At 41.1% G+C, this 17,082-nt stretch overlaps 1 protein-coding gene across 1 annotated transcript in view; it reads right to left on the bottom strand.

Moving 5' to 3' along the window:
• LOC124855517 (signal-induced proliferation-associated 1-like protein 1) overlaps window positions 1-17,082 on the bottom strand; it is a 49,110-nt gene that overhangs the window by 19,693 nt on the left and 12,335 nt on the right. Inside the window, exons 2-5 of the mRNA XM_047345458.1 lie at window positions 5,079-6,780; window positions 2,137-2,267; window positions 900-1,088; window positions 566-740 (exon numbers count right to left, since the gene is read on the bottom strand). Coding sequence (XP_047201414.1) covers window positions 566-740; window positions 900-1,088; window positions 2,137-2,267; window positions 5,079-6,570 — 1,987 coding nt within the window. The 5' untranslated portion in view covers window positions 6,571-6,780. The remainder of the gene's footprint in view (window positions 1-565; window positions 741-899; window positions 1,089-2,136; window positions 2,268-5,078; window positions 6,781-17,082) is intronic.

The following is a 17,082-nucleotide window of genomic DNA, read 5'->3' on the forward strand; positions in this document are numbered from 1 at the left end:
AGAGCCTCTAGGATTTGTCTCCATCAGCTTTCGACATCTAGAGATGGACATTTTTTGTCCATTGTTCTTTGCAAAATAGCTCAAGAATAATCAGATTAGATGGAGAGAGTCTGTGAAGAGTCTTGCCACAGATTAATTGGATTTAGGTCTATACTTTGACTGGGCCATTCTAACACATGAATATACTTTGATCAAACTAGCTCTTCCTGGAGGTTTAGGGCCTTTTTACAGGAAGGTGAACCTCCACCCAGTCTCAAGAATTTTGCACCTCAAAGAGGTTTTACGCAGATTGTCCTGTATTTAGCTCCATTTATCTCCCATGTTCTGACTGAAGTACTAATTAATAAAAAACAAATTACAAAAAATATTTTTCAGTTGAATAAAGTAAAAAACAAAGGTGTTTTTCTTGATTGAAGCGCACCAAACTGTGATTTTAAACTTGAGGTACATAAACTGTGTTTTGTGTACCCACAGCCCAGTAGATAGGCTGCTAGAGAGATACCTCTGTATGTAAAAACCAAAAACTATGCACTGTGTGTGTGTCTGTGTTTGTGTGTTAGATTACTTTTGGTGTCCAACTGGGCCCTGTACTTGGTGAAACCCTTGAGGCGGACCTTCTCCCCCAGCAGCTGGAGGAACTCCTCCAGGGCGGGACCGGCGGTCTCGTTGTTGTACATTTCCTCCTCTGTGCTTTGGCCCGCTCGGCAGTACATCACACCCACCTTCACCTGAAAACTTAGCTGGAGACCAGAAACAGAGAACTTTCATACCTTTTAGACTCCAATTCCCAAAGTTCTTTATATTATTTTAGGTATATTTAAAATGTGTGTGTGTATATATATATATATATACATATATAAACGGCAGATCATTTTTAATCCTGTGTGTCATCCTCCTACCCCTTGTTCATCGAGCTTCATCAGCTGCTCTGTGACTTTGGGAGTGTTGAGAGCCAGTCTAAGGCAGAGCAGATCCAGTTCTGGGAGAAGGTACTCCAGTACGTCTTTGATAGGCAGACCTCGGGTGGTCCCATGTTTGGACGTAGAAGGCACTGCATCCTCCAGTATTGAACCTCTAAGAGTTGTCAGCTGGATGGGTTGAAACATAAAGGAAGATTATGGCAAGGTAACGGATAAAGAATGCTCCTAGGGAATTTTTGACATTCTTTGAACTGCGGCTAAATAGGCCTTCCCTGACCCAACAAAATAAACATCAGCACAGGCTGCAGAGATTTTAATACCCGTCTCCTTTTACAATTTTGAAGATAACAAAATGAAAAAAGGCAATTCTGACTCAAATCTTAGGGTAAGTATAAAATGAAACGGAGTAAAACAAAAAGGTAGGTTGGCCTGTTCAAGCATTCTGTAGCACAAAGTGTACATTGTGCTGAGCTCCTGGGACTGAACTCAAACAACCAGCTATCTTAGCAGCTGGAACAGATGGACACTCCCTCTTTCCTGCAAGCTGGAGGCTGTGCTGACCTGTTGTTTACAATGGGCCAGTGTTCCCAATGTTTGCAAGAGGGAGTGGGGGTGGTGCATCAGTCTAACCTGTGAAGTTTAATTCACATGCACCTGTCCTGGCTCAACCCCCTTAAAACAAAAACAAGTAGATGATTCTGTGTCTGGGAATGCATGCCATTAAATCCTATAAACCAAAATTAAAACCAGATTTCCGAAGATGAGCCCATGGGAGTGGAATCAAACTCTGAAATTAAAAAAGATTTTTATTTAACTGAAAGGTGAGGCTTTTCACACGGTGGTTTTATGTTGCTGACAGGCCTTCAGGGTTGGAGGATGACTGCACTTCCTGAAGTTTCTTCACACATTACTGACATCCAGCAGACAGCTGAATAGCTTGAAGGAAAGTTGCGTAATGATAATAATTAAAAAAATTTAAAAAACAAGCAATGCAACTTTACATTTAATTGGTTTTCATTAAAGAGCATGCAAACAGACTTGAATGAATAATAAATAAAGTTGACAGTGAGAACATAAAAAAGTTTTTTGCAATACATTTTAGCTATTAAATCTCCAAATTAGTGAATACCAAAATAAAAGTCTGCATTATTAAAATGCTGTGTGCAGTTGGAATAGAAAAAGTGTGTTATAAAAAGGTGTTGCAGGCATGTCTGACCTCGCTTGTTCTGAAGATGATGCGGTAGTTATACTGCTGCCCTCGCTCTTTTTCCTCCTCCAGCTTCTCTCTGCGCAGGCTCACAGCAACTGGACCCAGAGCCTCATCTATACCGAAGTAGTTCCAGTGCTCTGAGGAGCAGGAAAAAGGTCACATTAAATTGTCACGCCTTTATAGTGTTGGTAAGAAGATTTATGCACTCATCACCTGCATCAATGAGATAATTTTGGATTTTTATTCTGTTTAAACATTTATTTTCTGGCTGTAACAATGATGCAACAAACAAATTCAACAAAGTTTGAAAATAAACAATTGGGACATCGTTTAAACTTTTAAGGATTTCCGCTATTCCAGACAAGTCAAAATTTTACATACAGGCACTATTATCCAGGATTCTGGTGCAACTCTGTGTGGTTTCCTCGCACTAAGTGAGCTTTTAGCATATTCCATGAATTTTCAATAGGGCTGACTTTGGAGCTAATCCAGAACCTAAATGTTAGCCTGCTATATTGATTCCAAAACCATTTCCCATGTGTGTTGAAAATTATTAGTTGATAATTTCTGGTGAAGTTTAAGAATTCGTAGATAGTCCTTCTCCATTATTCCTTTCATTTTGTGCAGGATACCAGTACCACAGGCAGTGAAATAGACCTTCAGCCTTATGCTGCCATCACCATGTTTGATAGCTGGTAAAGTCATTATCAGTTTTAACATTTTACATAAACTCATCCAAAAAACGACGTGTCATGCAAAAAAAATGTTTCAATCATTGTTTCATCTGATTGGAAAACCGGTGGGCAGCTGCATATTTCCGCCATGCTTAAAGGTGTGGATTTTGGAGCAGCTGCTTCTTTCTTGATCAACACGCTCACAGTTAAAGTTAAGTTAATGTAAAACTCACTTCAGTGTGGATTGGTGAGACAAGTGCTCCAGCATGTTCCCATTTATGATAGGTTTGAGAGTTGGTGGTTTCTCGGGTTGCTCCTCAACAGGCTAACCAATTTCATCTCAAACAAAGTTGACAGTTTGAGTCTGATGGGTAAAACCTGAACAAAATTGGGTATTTAAAGATGATCCCAAATATTTGGAGGTGTCGAGGTGAGGATTTCAAACCTCAGAACACTTTCACTGTCAGGCATGGTGCTGGAAGCATCATGCTGAGGGTCTGTTTCCCTGACAATGGTACTGAACCTAGTAGGTTGAAACTTTCAAGCAAAGCTAGGTTTTCCAATGGGAAAATGACCTCAAACACAAACTGTTGTAGGAATTGATAAAGCAGGTTCGCATTAAGCTTCTTGAAAAACCGCAAAGAGAACCTTATGAAAAATATATAAACCAATTTAAACGAACTCTAAAATACATTCAGTCAGAATTATGCCAAAAGTTTATTGATGGCTACCAAGTGTTCTCTACCGCTTGATGAGAGACATTTCTTCACATATTATTTGGGGGTGCATGTACAGGGGTTGGACAATGAAACTGAAACACCTGTCATTTTAGTGTGGGAGGTTTTATGGCTAAATTGGACCAGCCTGGTAGCCAGTCTTCATTGATTGCACATTGCACCAGTAAGAGCAGAGTGTGAAGGTTCAATTAGCAGGGTAAGAGCACAGCTTTGCTCAAAATATTGAAATGCACACAACATTATGGGTGACCTACCAGAGTTCAAAAGAGGACAAATTGTTGGTGCACGTCTTGCTGGCGCATCTGTGACCAAGACAACAAGTCTTTGTGATGTATCAAGAGCCACGGTATCCAGGGTAATGTCAGCATACCACCAAGAAGGATGAACCACATCCAACAGGATTAACTGTGGATGCAAGAGGAAGCTGTCTGAAAGGGATGTTCGGTTGCTAACCCAGATTGTATCCAAAAAACATAAAACCACGGCTGCCCAAATCACGGCAGAATTAAATGTGCACCTCAACTCTCCTGTTTCCACCAGAACTGTCCGTCGGGAGCTCCACAGGGTCAATATACACGGCCGGGCTGCTATAGCCAAACCTTTGGTCACTCATGCCAATGCCAAACGTCGGTTTCAATGGTGGAAGGAGCGCAAATCTTGGGCTGTGGACAATGTGAAACATGTATTGTTCTCTGATGAGTCCACCTTTCCTGTTTTCCCCACATCCGGGAGAGTTACGGTGTGGAGAAGCCCCAAAGAAGCGTACCACCCAGACTGTTGCATGCCCAGAGTGAAGCATGGGGGTGGATCAGTGATGGTTTGGGCTGCTATATCATGGCGTTCCCTTGGCCCAATACTTGTGCTAGATGGGCGCGTCACTGCCAAGGACTACCGAACCATTCTTGAGGACCATGTGCATCCAATGGTTCAAACATTGTATCTTGAAGGCGGTGCCGTGTATCAGGATGACAATGCACCAATACACACAGCAAGACTGGTGAAAGATTGGTTTGATGAACATGAAAGTGAAGTTGAACATCTCCCATGGACTGCACAATCACCAGATCTAAATATTATTGAGCCACTTTGGGGTGTTTTGGAGGAGCGAGTCAGGAAACGTTTTCCTCCACCAGTATCACGTAGTGACCTGGCCACTATTCTGCAAGAAGAATGGCTTAAAATCCCTCTGACCACTGTGCAGGACTTGTATATGTCATTCCCAAGATGAATTGACGCTGTATTGGCCACAAAAGGAGGCCCTACACCATACTAATACATTATTGTGGTTTAAAACCAGGTGTTTCAGTTTCATTGTCCAACCCCTGTATATGTTTAAACCTGTGTTTATAAAAACTACAATAACATTGAACTTGTGCACCTAAATCTTGCTCTTCTTTCAAAACATTTTTCAAGTGAAAATCCAATTAATTTCATTATTCACCCTAAAAGCAGCAGTTCAAGTGCATCAATAAAAGCTGAACATTAAGTTTACATAAGTGTATGTAAACTTCTGATCCACACAGAAAATGCATCTTACCTCTAAGGTAGAAAAACTTTCTATAATAGTAAGCTCCTAGGTCCACGTGTTCCACAATGTACTGCTTCCCCTTTTCGCTGACTGTGCTTGGTCCCTCCTTCGGTCCCTCGAGAACAGCTACACCAGCATTAGTGCAGTGTGTGCTCAAAGATGTTTCATATACATGACCTTCTCCAGTCATGGTCCCTGAGCCACTGCTACCTGCTCCACCACCAACAAGTCCAGGATATCCTATTGTGCCAAGCTCAACTGCTCCCAGTCTGCGCCTCCGGTTCCCATCAGCGCCGATTTCATTGCGGAAGCAGGGGCAGCTCAGCAGCATTTCATTGCTCTGTTCATCTCCTGCATCCAAGCTCGGGCTGTCTCTGGAGCTGAGCTCTTCTTGGCTTCCACTGGGGGAGCTGTAAGGCAGGCTGTGGGTAGATGAGAGAGTGGAGGTAGCAGAGGCTACGGCAGCAGCGGATGCCCCAGTGGTGGTGTTTTTCCTCTTTCCTGCAGTCTGTCGAAGCTGAGTAATTTCGTTGAAGTCAAAAAGGATGCTCTGAACATCGTAGTGGGCAAAGCCTTTCTCACAGACCCAGGGTTTTAGAAGAGGGGCTGCGTCCTCCATCCGACTGTCCTCCACGTCAGAACCAGCTCTTGAGGAGTCCAACTCACCTCGTGCATTCTTAAGTTTCCGGAATATAGACTCTCCTCCTGTTTCGGATTTGGTGCGTCTTTTCGGAGGCTTGTCCCTGTCTCTGGGTTTTAGCAGATGTCCATCTGTGACATCTTCCTGAAGCTCCTGAAGCTTTATCCCAACATTTAGAATGTCCTCTAGGTTCTCCGGAGCAGGACTACGCTGGTCAACTTTGTCCTCTTGATAACCCTTCAGCATTTCAAAGAAGCTATCTTTAGCTATTCCGTGTTGATCTATTGACGAGGTGCTGCCATATTCCCGGTGAAGAGGGGACCATTTGGCTGCTACTGACGGAGCCCAGTCTTCTCCACTGTCTCCACTACCTTCCATCTCGCTAATAGTCATGTCACTGTTGCTGCGTTGACGAACCCGTCTCTGTCGTGAGTTTTTGTGTGCAGGACCTCTGTAGTCTCCTGGAGCCAGGTAACGGCTGTCAGGGCTGTAGCTGTGAGGCAGAGCATGGGTTCGACTCTTCAGGGAGTTATGAATGTTACGGAGCATAGAGGAGTCCTGAGGGCTCAAAGCAGAACCTAACTTAATGTGACCTTTAATAACAGAGGGCATGCCCACCCCAGCATCAGCAGATGAGTGCCACTGAGGCCCTGGAATATCTTTTCTTGGGGGCCAGTCCGCCACCCGAGCCCGAACACCCATTTTAGGCATTCCTGTGCTCACAGTGGCATGGAAGTTGTCTGTGCGGGCCGCCAAAGCCCCTCCAATAACTGGTCGAAGATGCCCAGTGTAAAACTCATTAGTGGCAGGGATGGAGCCCCCAACCGTGCACTCCATTGGTGGGTGCTTCAGGCTGGTCATGACACCAGTGCCAAAGGCTAAAGGCACTTAGTAGACGGGCATGGTTGCTTCTGGGACTGGTTGCTACTCGCTGACCTCATGAGCAAATTTGATTGTTGGGATCAACAAGTGATGAGGCATGAGAGCTCCTCAGCACACAAGCTTGCATAATGCCTCCTTAGCTGCACCAATTCTGGCGCTTGGCATGTTCCCTACTCCAATCACAGAACCCTGAAAAGAAATTCAAAGATATATCAGGATTGTGCAGAAATATCCATAGGAGAAAATAACCAAAAATCTATATGTATTTACATATTGACTTAAAGCCTCCCCTGTAAAAAAAGAAATAGGAACAAGCTTGATGTAGAAATTATATTCATGATTTACAACACATAAAAAACAGAGATATTGATTGTTGGACAAAAGGAAATTGTTAAAGATTCATGTTCTAAAACAATCTCACAAAATGTCTAAATCATGCACATGCATGTCAGCCACACAAATATAAGCTGCAAACAGGCATCTGCAGAATTAATGTAAATATTTTCCTTTAGTGGCTACATAAATTTAAAAGTTACAGAAGTGTTTCATTTCAGATAAGGCAGCATACTTTTTGAACTAATTCCGGCATAAGCACCAAGGGCTAAACATAGAAATGTAGGTTGAAAAGAAGAGTTAAACTACAAATTGTAGATCCAAAGTGATGTATTTTTATTGTGATTTATGCAAACAAAAGATTACTATGATGAAAATACAAGAAACCAAGATTTTAGTGCCTTGCAAAAGTATTTTTGTGACTGATCAACACAAAGCAGCTTATAATTGTAAAGCGGGAGGAAAAAGAGGAACCAATGCAACGTTTTAATATTGGATGAAAAGGATCTAGAGAAGTCCTGCCACAGATTCCGAAGTGAATTCATATCTGTACTTTGACTAGGCCATTAGAACACATGCTTATTATTTTATCTAAACCATTCCATTGCACCTCTAGTTGAGTGTTTAGGGCTGCTGTCCTGCTAGAAGGTGGATCTCCACTTCAGATTACCCAGGCGTAAATCTCTCATCACTTCTGACCCGTTTCCCTCCCCCCTGCAGAAGAAACTCATCCCCAGAGAACGCTGGTTGGATGCGTTTGTTTTCATTTAGGGGTATCAGGGAAAAGAGGGCTGGAAAGAAATGCACACCAAACATTTCTGGTTTATATTTGTCAAAGAACTTTTGAAAATCTTCCTCGTTGTCCTTTCACTTCACAATTATGTACTACTTTGAGTTGATCTATCACCTCAATGCCAAATGAAATACACTGACATTTGTTTTGTAGTTTGGAAAAATTCACGTCGTATGAATACCTTTGCAAGTTACTGTATATATTCCATTAAAGAACTTCAATCTCTCAACCAGTAAATGTCCAAGCCCATCGGTTCAAGGCTAGTGGCTTCTGATATCTTCCTTATTTGTTTGCTAAATTGCAGTTTTTAAGATCAAACAATCCCACCTGCACATCAGCATGCCTTAAAAGTCACCTAAAAAAATGGGCACTGATCCTCCATCTGACAAATTGAGCCAATTTGGCAGTGATACACAGAGGGAGATTAAAACTGTTCCCTTACTCAGACCAGTCATCACAATAGTCACCAGCTGAAAGTGCACAGCCAAAGCCCTCAGCTCAGACAGCTTCATACTCCATCAAAACATCAAGATCCATTGCATGTTCAAGAAAAATGATGCTCAGCTTTCATTTAAGAGGAAAAAAGTTAGAAAATGGATGTTTCTCAATTAAAAAAAGTAAAGCATTATGCCTGAGGAAAATGTGCACTATGCCACAGTTCCACAGTGGAGGAAACATTTGAAATACAGGTCAAATGCTCCCTAGACAGTGCAGTTTGTTTGATGTATCGACGTCAATTTACAAGTCGAGTGAAGAGTGCAGGAGATGTATTCTCAAAGCTCTGCAGTGTAGACAATTCAGTTTTTAGAAATACCTCAGGCAGAGTATCCTCAGCCACCCATACTGAATGTTTTCTGACAAAAAAAAAATCTGTACATTAACTTACCATGTTTTCTTTTTCTCCTTTATTGCTGTTACCTGTAGCATTTATCAATACCCAACTCAGTCTTTTCTAACATTATTACTGTGGAGCTGGCAGTGTGAATTTAGCAGCAGGTGGGGCCCAAAAGACTTGCAGCTGCAGCTGTATCAGCAATGACAGGGGGGTTCTGATGGGGGGACTGAATACAAATGTACGCCGCACTGTTCAGCTATTTGTACAAAAAAATAAATAATTAAATAAGTAACTTTTTCTGTTTACTTCACAAAAATGCACTACTTTGTGTTGATCACATAATATCCCAATAATACGGAAAAACATGGTTGTAATTTGACCAAATGTGACAACTTCTAAGGAAACGAATGTTTTTGCAAAACATCTTCAAGTATTAACATAGGATCTTCAATCTGTCAAACAGGAATTATTTCCTTTGTCTTTTTGTTGCCAGAAATTGGAAAGAACTCAAGGCTCCTCTTTGGGGAATTAAAATTAATCGAGTTTTCTGAGCAGATAAAAAAAAAACTTGATTAATTTTAAACAATATTCACGCCCTACAAAGACCCTTTTAATCTCAGTGAGCAAATAATCATAGAATGTAAATTAAATTGCAGGTCCAGTCCCACAGGGTTTTGCCTGGTTTCCTCACGCAGCCGTCTGCGAAGGGGACCAGGAAGAGAACCAACTCACTGCACGTGCTCATACACAGACACACATAAATGTCCCAGAAAACAGGCCCTGTAATCTGAATCCTGAACAGTCAGGCTGTCGTCATGGTTTTTCAGATTAAATGATGGTTACACTTTCATGACCTTGCTTAGCCATCTTAACGCTCTAAAATACATTCAGATATTTACACACATACAGAGATTATTAACTATATGTACTTGCATTAAGATATACAGTGCTGCTCAGAAATTTAGGTACACTCACAGTGGGAAGTTGTATATCTTGCATACAAAGGTTTTATGGGCAAAAGAGACGAAGATTGAGCGGCTTTGCCACAATGACTTTGTGTGTTTGAAGAACAAAGACTTTCAAACAATGTGTTGCCGTAAAGCACGGTGGGAGCATCATGCTGAGGGTCTATTTCATTCCCAGTGGTGCTGCCACAATGCACAATGTGGTTCTTCAACTTCATCTCAAGTCCATAGCTAGACGACTGAAACATGGATGAAACTGAGTGTTCCAACAGGATGATCCCAAAAACACCTCAAAACTGTGAAATTGCACAAATCCTGATAAGAAGAGGGATGAAACATCCAACCAGACCTACAGCTACAAAAACAGTGTTTTTTCTGAAACTTTGTCAGGAACATTTATCCAAATATTAAAGGTGGTGAATGTATACATTTGAGTATGTATATGTTCAATTTTGACCCTGTGTGAATAAGAGAAATTGAACAATAAATTCAAATTTGGGTCAGTTTTAATAATAAATCAGTAAAGTTGGTGGCTGTAAAGCAGAGGTGTCAAACCCCAGTCCTCAAGGGCCGGTGTCCTGCAGCTGTTAGATGTGTCCCTGCTGCAATCAAGGTCATTAATCGGACTCTGGAGAACTTGACTGCATACTGAGGAGGTAATTCAGCCATTTGATTCAGGTGTGTTGCAGCAGGGACACGTCTAAAGGTTGCAGGACACCGGCCCTTGAGGAGTGTGAAACCCCATCTGTAAAGTCAGTCAATTTTGATAAAAGAACTGATCAAATGTTTCATTTAAGGCCTGAAATAATTATGACAATAAATATGACCTTTATGCCCATGAGTGTACGTAAAAATGCAACCAACAGTGTATATCCTTTGAGTGTCTGGCCCCCAGAGATGTGGTTGGGAGAGGGAGCAAAGTGCTCACGCTCCGGAAGAAGAAAAGGCTGAAAACAGGCAGAAAGAAAAAGACAAAAACAGACGATCCACAGTACACAACAGCCTTGTTCCAACTCATCCTGTCAACCTTGTCTGTTTAAGCTATTTTTCTTTACAGGTTTGTAGAACATGCCCAGACTGTTAGCACCTGTTGACTGAATTCATTCAGATTCCTCTTATTGAGGCTTTGACCCCTTAACTGAAACTCCAGTCATGGTCCACAATGAGCCACAGATGACTGTTCATATGTTCATGAGCCTGTGTGTTACTCAGAACGCGTTCCAGCATCTTCTGACATAACAAACCCACAAATTACAGGGAACTAAAGGAGAAAGACAGATGGGAGTAACTCAGCTGGACAGATGAATCACATCATGAATCAGAAACAGGAACATCCTAAATCAGTCGTCACGAAACAGGCTTCTTTAACCCAGCGTTCCACTGTGGGGAATGTTTTTGCTGAGCTGGCTGGCTTGCTTGTTTCCCTTAGATAAAGGGCAACACGTTGCAGTTGAAAGACTCTTCATCCTAGGTTGTCAAATACAGAAGGAACAAGGTTTCCCAGCACATTGGGCAAGTGTTACCAAAGCTCTGACAAAAGATTCAAGGGATTGCCCTACAAGCTTGTAATTACTGTGTGCTTGAATAGGATAAGGGGCTGTCTGCCTGACACCATTGGCTTTCAAAGAGGCACCCTACCCTTTAGTCTATTGGTGGTCCCTGGCTCCTAATCTTTCTCCCCTCTGAGGGCCGACTGGGCTGTTGGGCAGCAGGCACAAAGGTCCCTCTGTGCTGGCTTGGGCAGAACTGGGGCCCCATTCCAACACACTGAAGTCTTTGAAAATTGCTTGGCACGGGAACCTCACTTCAGCTTTCAGAATTAAAAGCTTGTGTGAGCTGGTGAACAAAACCTAAACCAGATTAAGCTCAGGATAACATAAGCTTCAAAAAGTAAGCATGGGCAGGAATGAGATTCTCGCAATGTAATAATGTGAAGCAGGAATACCAGTTTGACAGTATTTACAACAAAAAAAATCTGATGTAACTACTTTTATTTAAAAAAGAAAAGCAGCAATTATTGCCCATAATGTTATATTTATTGATTAATAAAGTTGTAAGGAACATTTATTTTTATTTAGATACATAGCTCCCTCTAAGTGCTCTTTTTGCCATTCTGCTCTCTATAGAGTAACAAATATAGCATCTGGAAATTTTTCCAAACAGTCAAATTTATCTTTTTTGCAACCAAAGCAAAAGTATAGTAGACTTCTTTCAGCCAGTTGAGCGGCAGTGCACAACCACAGACAGAGGAGGGACAACGCTGCATTTCTTTAAACACCATCCATCCAGCTTAATAGAAATTGGGAGATAAACCAAGACATACCTCTTCCCAGCGACATTGTCCAGCTCAATCCCGGGGATCTCAAGGAGTTCCGAGGACAGAAGGGTGGTACAGTTTTCCCAGCAAGTTCTTGGTCTATCAGGGGTCTCCTCCCAGAGGGACATGTCCAGAAAACCTTAAAAGAGATGATATCCTGACCCTGCTTGACCCACCTCAGTGGACTCCTTTCAATTCAGAGGAGCAGCAGCTCAAAACCTTCCCCAAATAACAGAGATCCTCACTTTGTCTCTAAGGCTGAGCTCAGCCAATGTACGAAAGAAGCTCATTTCAAAGGTTTCTATCCAGGATCTTGTTCTTTTTATCAATATGATTCATAACTCATGACCATAGGTAAGGGCTGGAGCATAGAAGGACTAGTAAATCGAAAGCTTTGCTTTTTGGCTTAGATCTTTTTTCCCCATCATGACAGACTGAAGCAACGCCGTCATTCCTGCAGACAAGCCATCAATCTGGTCAGCTGCAGTTACATTATAGCATCACTTGTGAACAAGGTGTCAGATATTTTAACTCCTCCATTTGTAATACAGCATGACCAAAAATATGTTGCTGTCACTACTTAAACCTTACAGTTAATGTCGGTAATCAGACTATGAATAGTAGGAAGATGTGAGGATTGAAGGATACCAGACAAAGACCTAAATTGACCAGCTGTCATTTGGTTACACAACTCTTTTCTGCAACATATTAAATGGTAGATTAAAACAAGAAATCAACAGACTACACAAACCAATTCCCCATCATATAAAGGTTGCGGAGAAGCGAGAAGTAAACTGAGGTTTACCATGAAGAACCAGAAGCACAGCAGAATCTCAACCATTTCATACTCCCTCAATCAGTCTGACTCTTGTTCCACTCTTTTGTCTGCTTTTGCCTCATTTCGGATATTTGGCAGCAAACCACGCACCAGCCTACTCTTACGATTGAGCAAGCCTGAGAAGCCAACACCTTGAGGAGGAAAAAAAATCCTAAGAGGCATGTTGGGAGACAAACGACACAAGCAGCATCCGACCGCGAGTCTGGATCGAGGAATTCCACTGATATCAGTAGAGGAACTGATGAATACCTGTGCGAACGAGGAGAAGTGGGGCATGTTTGGGCAATAACTAAGAGATAAAGTTCAGCACCCACTGTCACAATTTTATACTAAAGCACAATATAGTTTTGTTCTTTGCATGACCAGCTGCAAATAAGGTGGGTGTAATACAGGACAAATGCGGAACGCTTTAAAATCCACCAACAGAGTATGAACATTTGTGGTGCCTATTGTCCTGTGATGTGCTGCTGCTTCTGCTGCTCTTCCCCATCTCTGGCCCCCCTCTGTCTCTGCAGCAAAGCTCAGTAAGTGGTGGGCAGAGCTAACTACTGGCAAGGCGAATTTCACTCGTAGGCTTTACACAAGGAGACAGTTCTGGAAGAGTGCCAATGTATATTCATTGCCATCATATCCAGCAGAGTATCCTTCCCCTCCTTTTATCTAGAAACCACTCCGCCAGGGTTTCACGTGGGACAGAGAAAGAAAAAAAAAATCAATAGACACTTCAAACACTTGACAGTCAAGTCAGTGATGAAAAACTTGTGAAACTATTTCTAATTATCTGGGTGGACCGCTGGTTCAGCTGTAAGTGCCTTTGTCAAATTTCAAGAGGGCCTTTTAGCTCCTATAAAAGCTAATTGCACAGTGAGCAGCTTAGGTGGTCCACTTACGTAGACTGCAGAAGAACCACAAAAAGAAAGTCCTACTCTGACAACTTTCTGCTCTGTGAAAACATGGACTAACAAACAGTCATCCTTGGCTGACTTAAATTCAGATATACCCTCTTCAGTTTAAGAAAGTTGCATTTAAGGAAAGCATTAGCAAAGAAGCAGTGCGCCTGCTGAGGAATGTTAAAAATTCCAACGAGTTGGCTGTCGAACTACTGAACTGCACTACTTCGACGCTGCGGTTAAAAACTGGAAGTCTGCTTTAGGCTGCACTTTCCCTCCACCTGACACCAACTCCTATGACTCCATTAGAGACACGCTAATGCACAAACATAGGTACATGCTAGGACAAAAGGCCAAGACAAAGTCCAGAGTACCAAATTTTACAAACCAACATCAAAAGAGATGAAAACAATTCCTACTAACTGATGACAGATAACCTATTTTAATCTCAATCAGTGTTTTTTGTTCTTTCCAAGATGCTGAAGAAAACTAGTACCTTAAATAAAAAAAAACAGAAACTGACCTGGGCCTGGAATCAGAAGGGTCACAACCCCGGCTCGTGAGTCCATGACAAAAAAAAGGACACACCCTATTTCAGCAGCCAATTAAGCATTTTTTAAGTAAAAAAATTTAAATTCAGGCAAAAGTAACAAATAAGACAAGAATTATGAAAGTATTGCATGTGAGTATCATTAAATCAGTTGTGTCGGGTGTGGGTGTTAATGGAAGTCTGAATGTGCGTGTTGAATAGTGTAACAAACATACCCAAACAAGCCAAGACATAACAAAGCAAAACAAATCTAAACCAAACCAAATACCTGGACTGCCTGCTATGGTGAGAGCAAGCACAGTCCCTGGTATGAGGAGCAGCAAAGTTTAAATAGACAGGAAACACTGTGCCCAGGTGTTGCCAGTCAGCAGGTGACTCTAAACCACTCCCACTTCAACCGAGAGACAATATGTAAAATATTAAGGCAGGCAAAGACAGGAGACATTACAGAAGGCATTGTTCTCGATTAGCCCGGACCAAAAAGTAATCTGATCCTTTGTCCTATCAGTGAAAGCATCATACCCAAGAGCTACTAGGTCATGCTAACCATAACACTCTTTGGTGTGGACGTTGTTACTGTAGAGGAAGGATCCAAGTTGACAATTTTTACTGGCAGTGAGGTGTCTAAAAATGAAGTTTGGAGTCTGCTGTTCACTCCGGGCGTGACAACAAAGAACTAGACTACGGTGGATTTTGCTGCCTCCACATTTTGTACTTTTGTGGTTTTAGTCATTTGATACATTAATGGATATAAACGTTCACAGCGAGAACACCAGAAAAAACATGTTCAACATTAACTATAGTTTTTAAAGAGAAATTACAAAAGAAATCTTTATAAGCATGTCACAGACTGACAAAATCAGAATGCTGGTGGTGTGAGGCAATAAGCGCGCGACCCATGTATGGAGGCCTTAGTCATCGATGCGGCCGTCCCGGGTTCAAATCCCTCTCCACCCCCATTTCCTGTCTGTTGACTTTCACCACTAGTGTCGCAAAACAAAATCTTAAAAAGCAGGCCGCATATATTATTAGCATGCAGATTTTGAATGCATGGCACTTGCATTTTATTATAATAGAATATTATAATGTATTTCCAATATAATAATTTATTGGAAATATAACATCCAGTTAATTATTGCATCCAAGCAGCCCTTTGCGATTGCAATGTTGCACGCATTGATACTGCGATGATGACTGAGATTCGATAAGTCTCAACTCATCCCAAACTAAAATGGTACACTGTAAACTGACACACAATACCTTAATTCACCTCCAATAAAATGTTTTTTAATTCTGTCCATTACCTTCCTACAACTAGTAACACAAGACTTTTAGAAACACTGCTGAGTAGTTTGTCATAGATAGCAATTAATTATCTAATCAATGATTTCTGGTTCATAATCATACATTGTTACTTGATTAAAAAACCTGAATGAAAGTGACAAATGTCACATTTGACCTTTTATTAATAATTTCATAGAAATCATGACCTTTTAATGATCTTATCCTGTTGTGGAGATGTCATATCTGTCATGTGCAATTTTATTCTTTTCTACATTTCAAATAAATGCATTTTAGTCTTGATAAGAGTAAGGTAAATTACAATTTAGACATCAACTTCTAAAGAATGATATCCAATTTTGATTGTTGTCAACAAAAAAAAAAAAAAAAAAATCATTACATCTGTATGCCTGAACCTTATTTCAATTAAAGTTTTCTTTTTTTATTAGGTGGACTTTTTCCCTTTTCCCCATCATAGCATTCAATTGTAACTATTACAAGACATCTGTTTACGTCTGAACGATGAACCACAGAGATGTAAGGAAAAGTACATTCTTAAAAAGCACCTCTGTGTGCACATGCCCCTCAGACTGCACAGGCAGAGCCACAAACAAGTGGAAACATTGACACGGCAACATATTTGCTCTGAGATTGCTATTATCAGTCAACAAAATTCCTCTTGTTGATTCACACAACCCTGTAGCTGTGGAAAACAAAGAGAGCAGCCTTGACTTGCAGTGCCTAAGCTGACAAAGATAAAAATCAGAAGGTGGTTGGATGTTTTTTTTTGTGTCTGTTAAAAAGTTAGGTTGTTGCATCTTATTCCGTTTACAGCTACATATATATAGTAGGATATACTAGGAGGTGAGCTTCTGAATTGGGCTTCATTAAGTTTTTTGCAACAGCTCTAGTTTCCAATCCAGAGACGTTATCAGTCAGTGTTTGTGTGATAAGCATATTCAGGCATGTAAGCAGGGCAGAGATTATTCCTGAAAACATTCTAATGTGCTTGTTCGGACAAGGATAAGTCTGGCTTTGAAATTACATTATGAAATAAAAACAAATCCATTTGCTTGGGTTCTTAGTTTTCCATCGAAGTCTCTCCTAAATACAAATAGTGGATAAAATGTCAAGTGCATGCAAACAAATACAAACGCAATATCTGAATAATTTTTTCGAGTGATTTGTTATTTGTGTTTTGTGTTGATCTCTATGTGGGAGGCCAGTGATAATATTTTTGTGCCCCTCTATAAGACAATTAGTAGCCAGTTCACGGCAGGCTTAGCTGTTCATCATTCATCTGCTCTAACTGGACGGTTCGCCACACAAGAAACCATTTAATAAAGATCTTTTAGCTGTTTTAGTTTACTTGTGAGCAATAGAAAGGAACATATTAAACACCGTCTATATGCTTACATTACATAAAGGGGAATAAAGATTAACCTTTCACTACATCGCTGATTACTTCCAATAAAGATCTTAGTTATTCTTACTCATTCTGATGATTGTAATAAAATACAGTCACAGATCCTTTCTGAGTTCTGATCACACATTTTACCGTTTTAGACCAAGGCCAAGCATGCAGGTTGATTATTAGCAGGTTCACCGTTTAGTAGCTTTAATAGCGGTTTTATGCGTAGGCGGCACTTTAAAGCTATTTCACCCACAATACCCGAACCCGGCAATAAA

This window comes from Girardinichthys multiradiatus, chromosome 19, assembly GCF_021462225.1.
Source record: "Girardinichthys multiradiatus isolate DD_20200921_A chromosome 19, DD_fGirMul_XY1, whole genome shotgun sequence".
Classification (NCBI taxonomy): Eukaryota; Metazoa; Chordata; class Actinopteri; order Cyprinodontiformes; family Goodeidae; genus Girardinichthys; species Girardinichthys multiradiatus.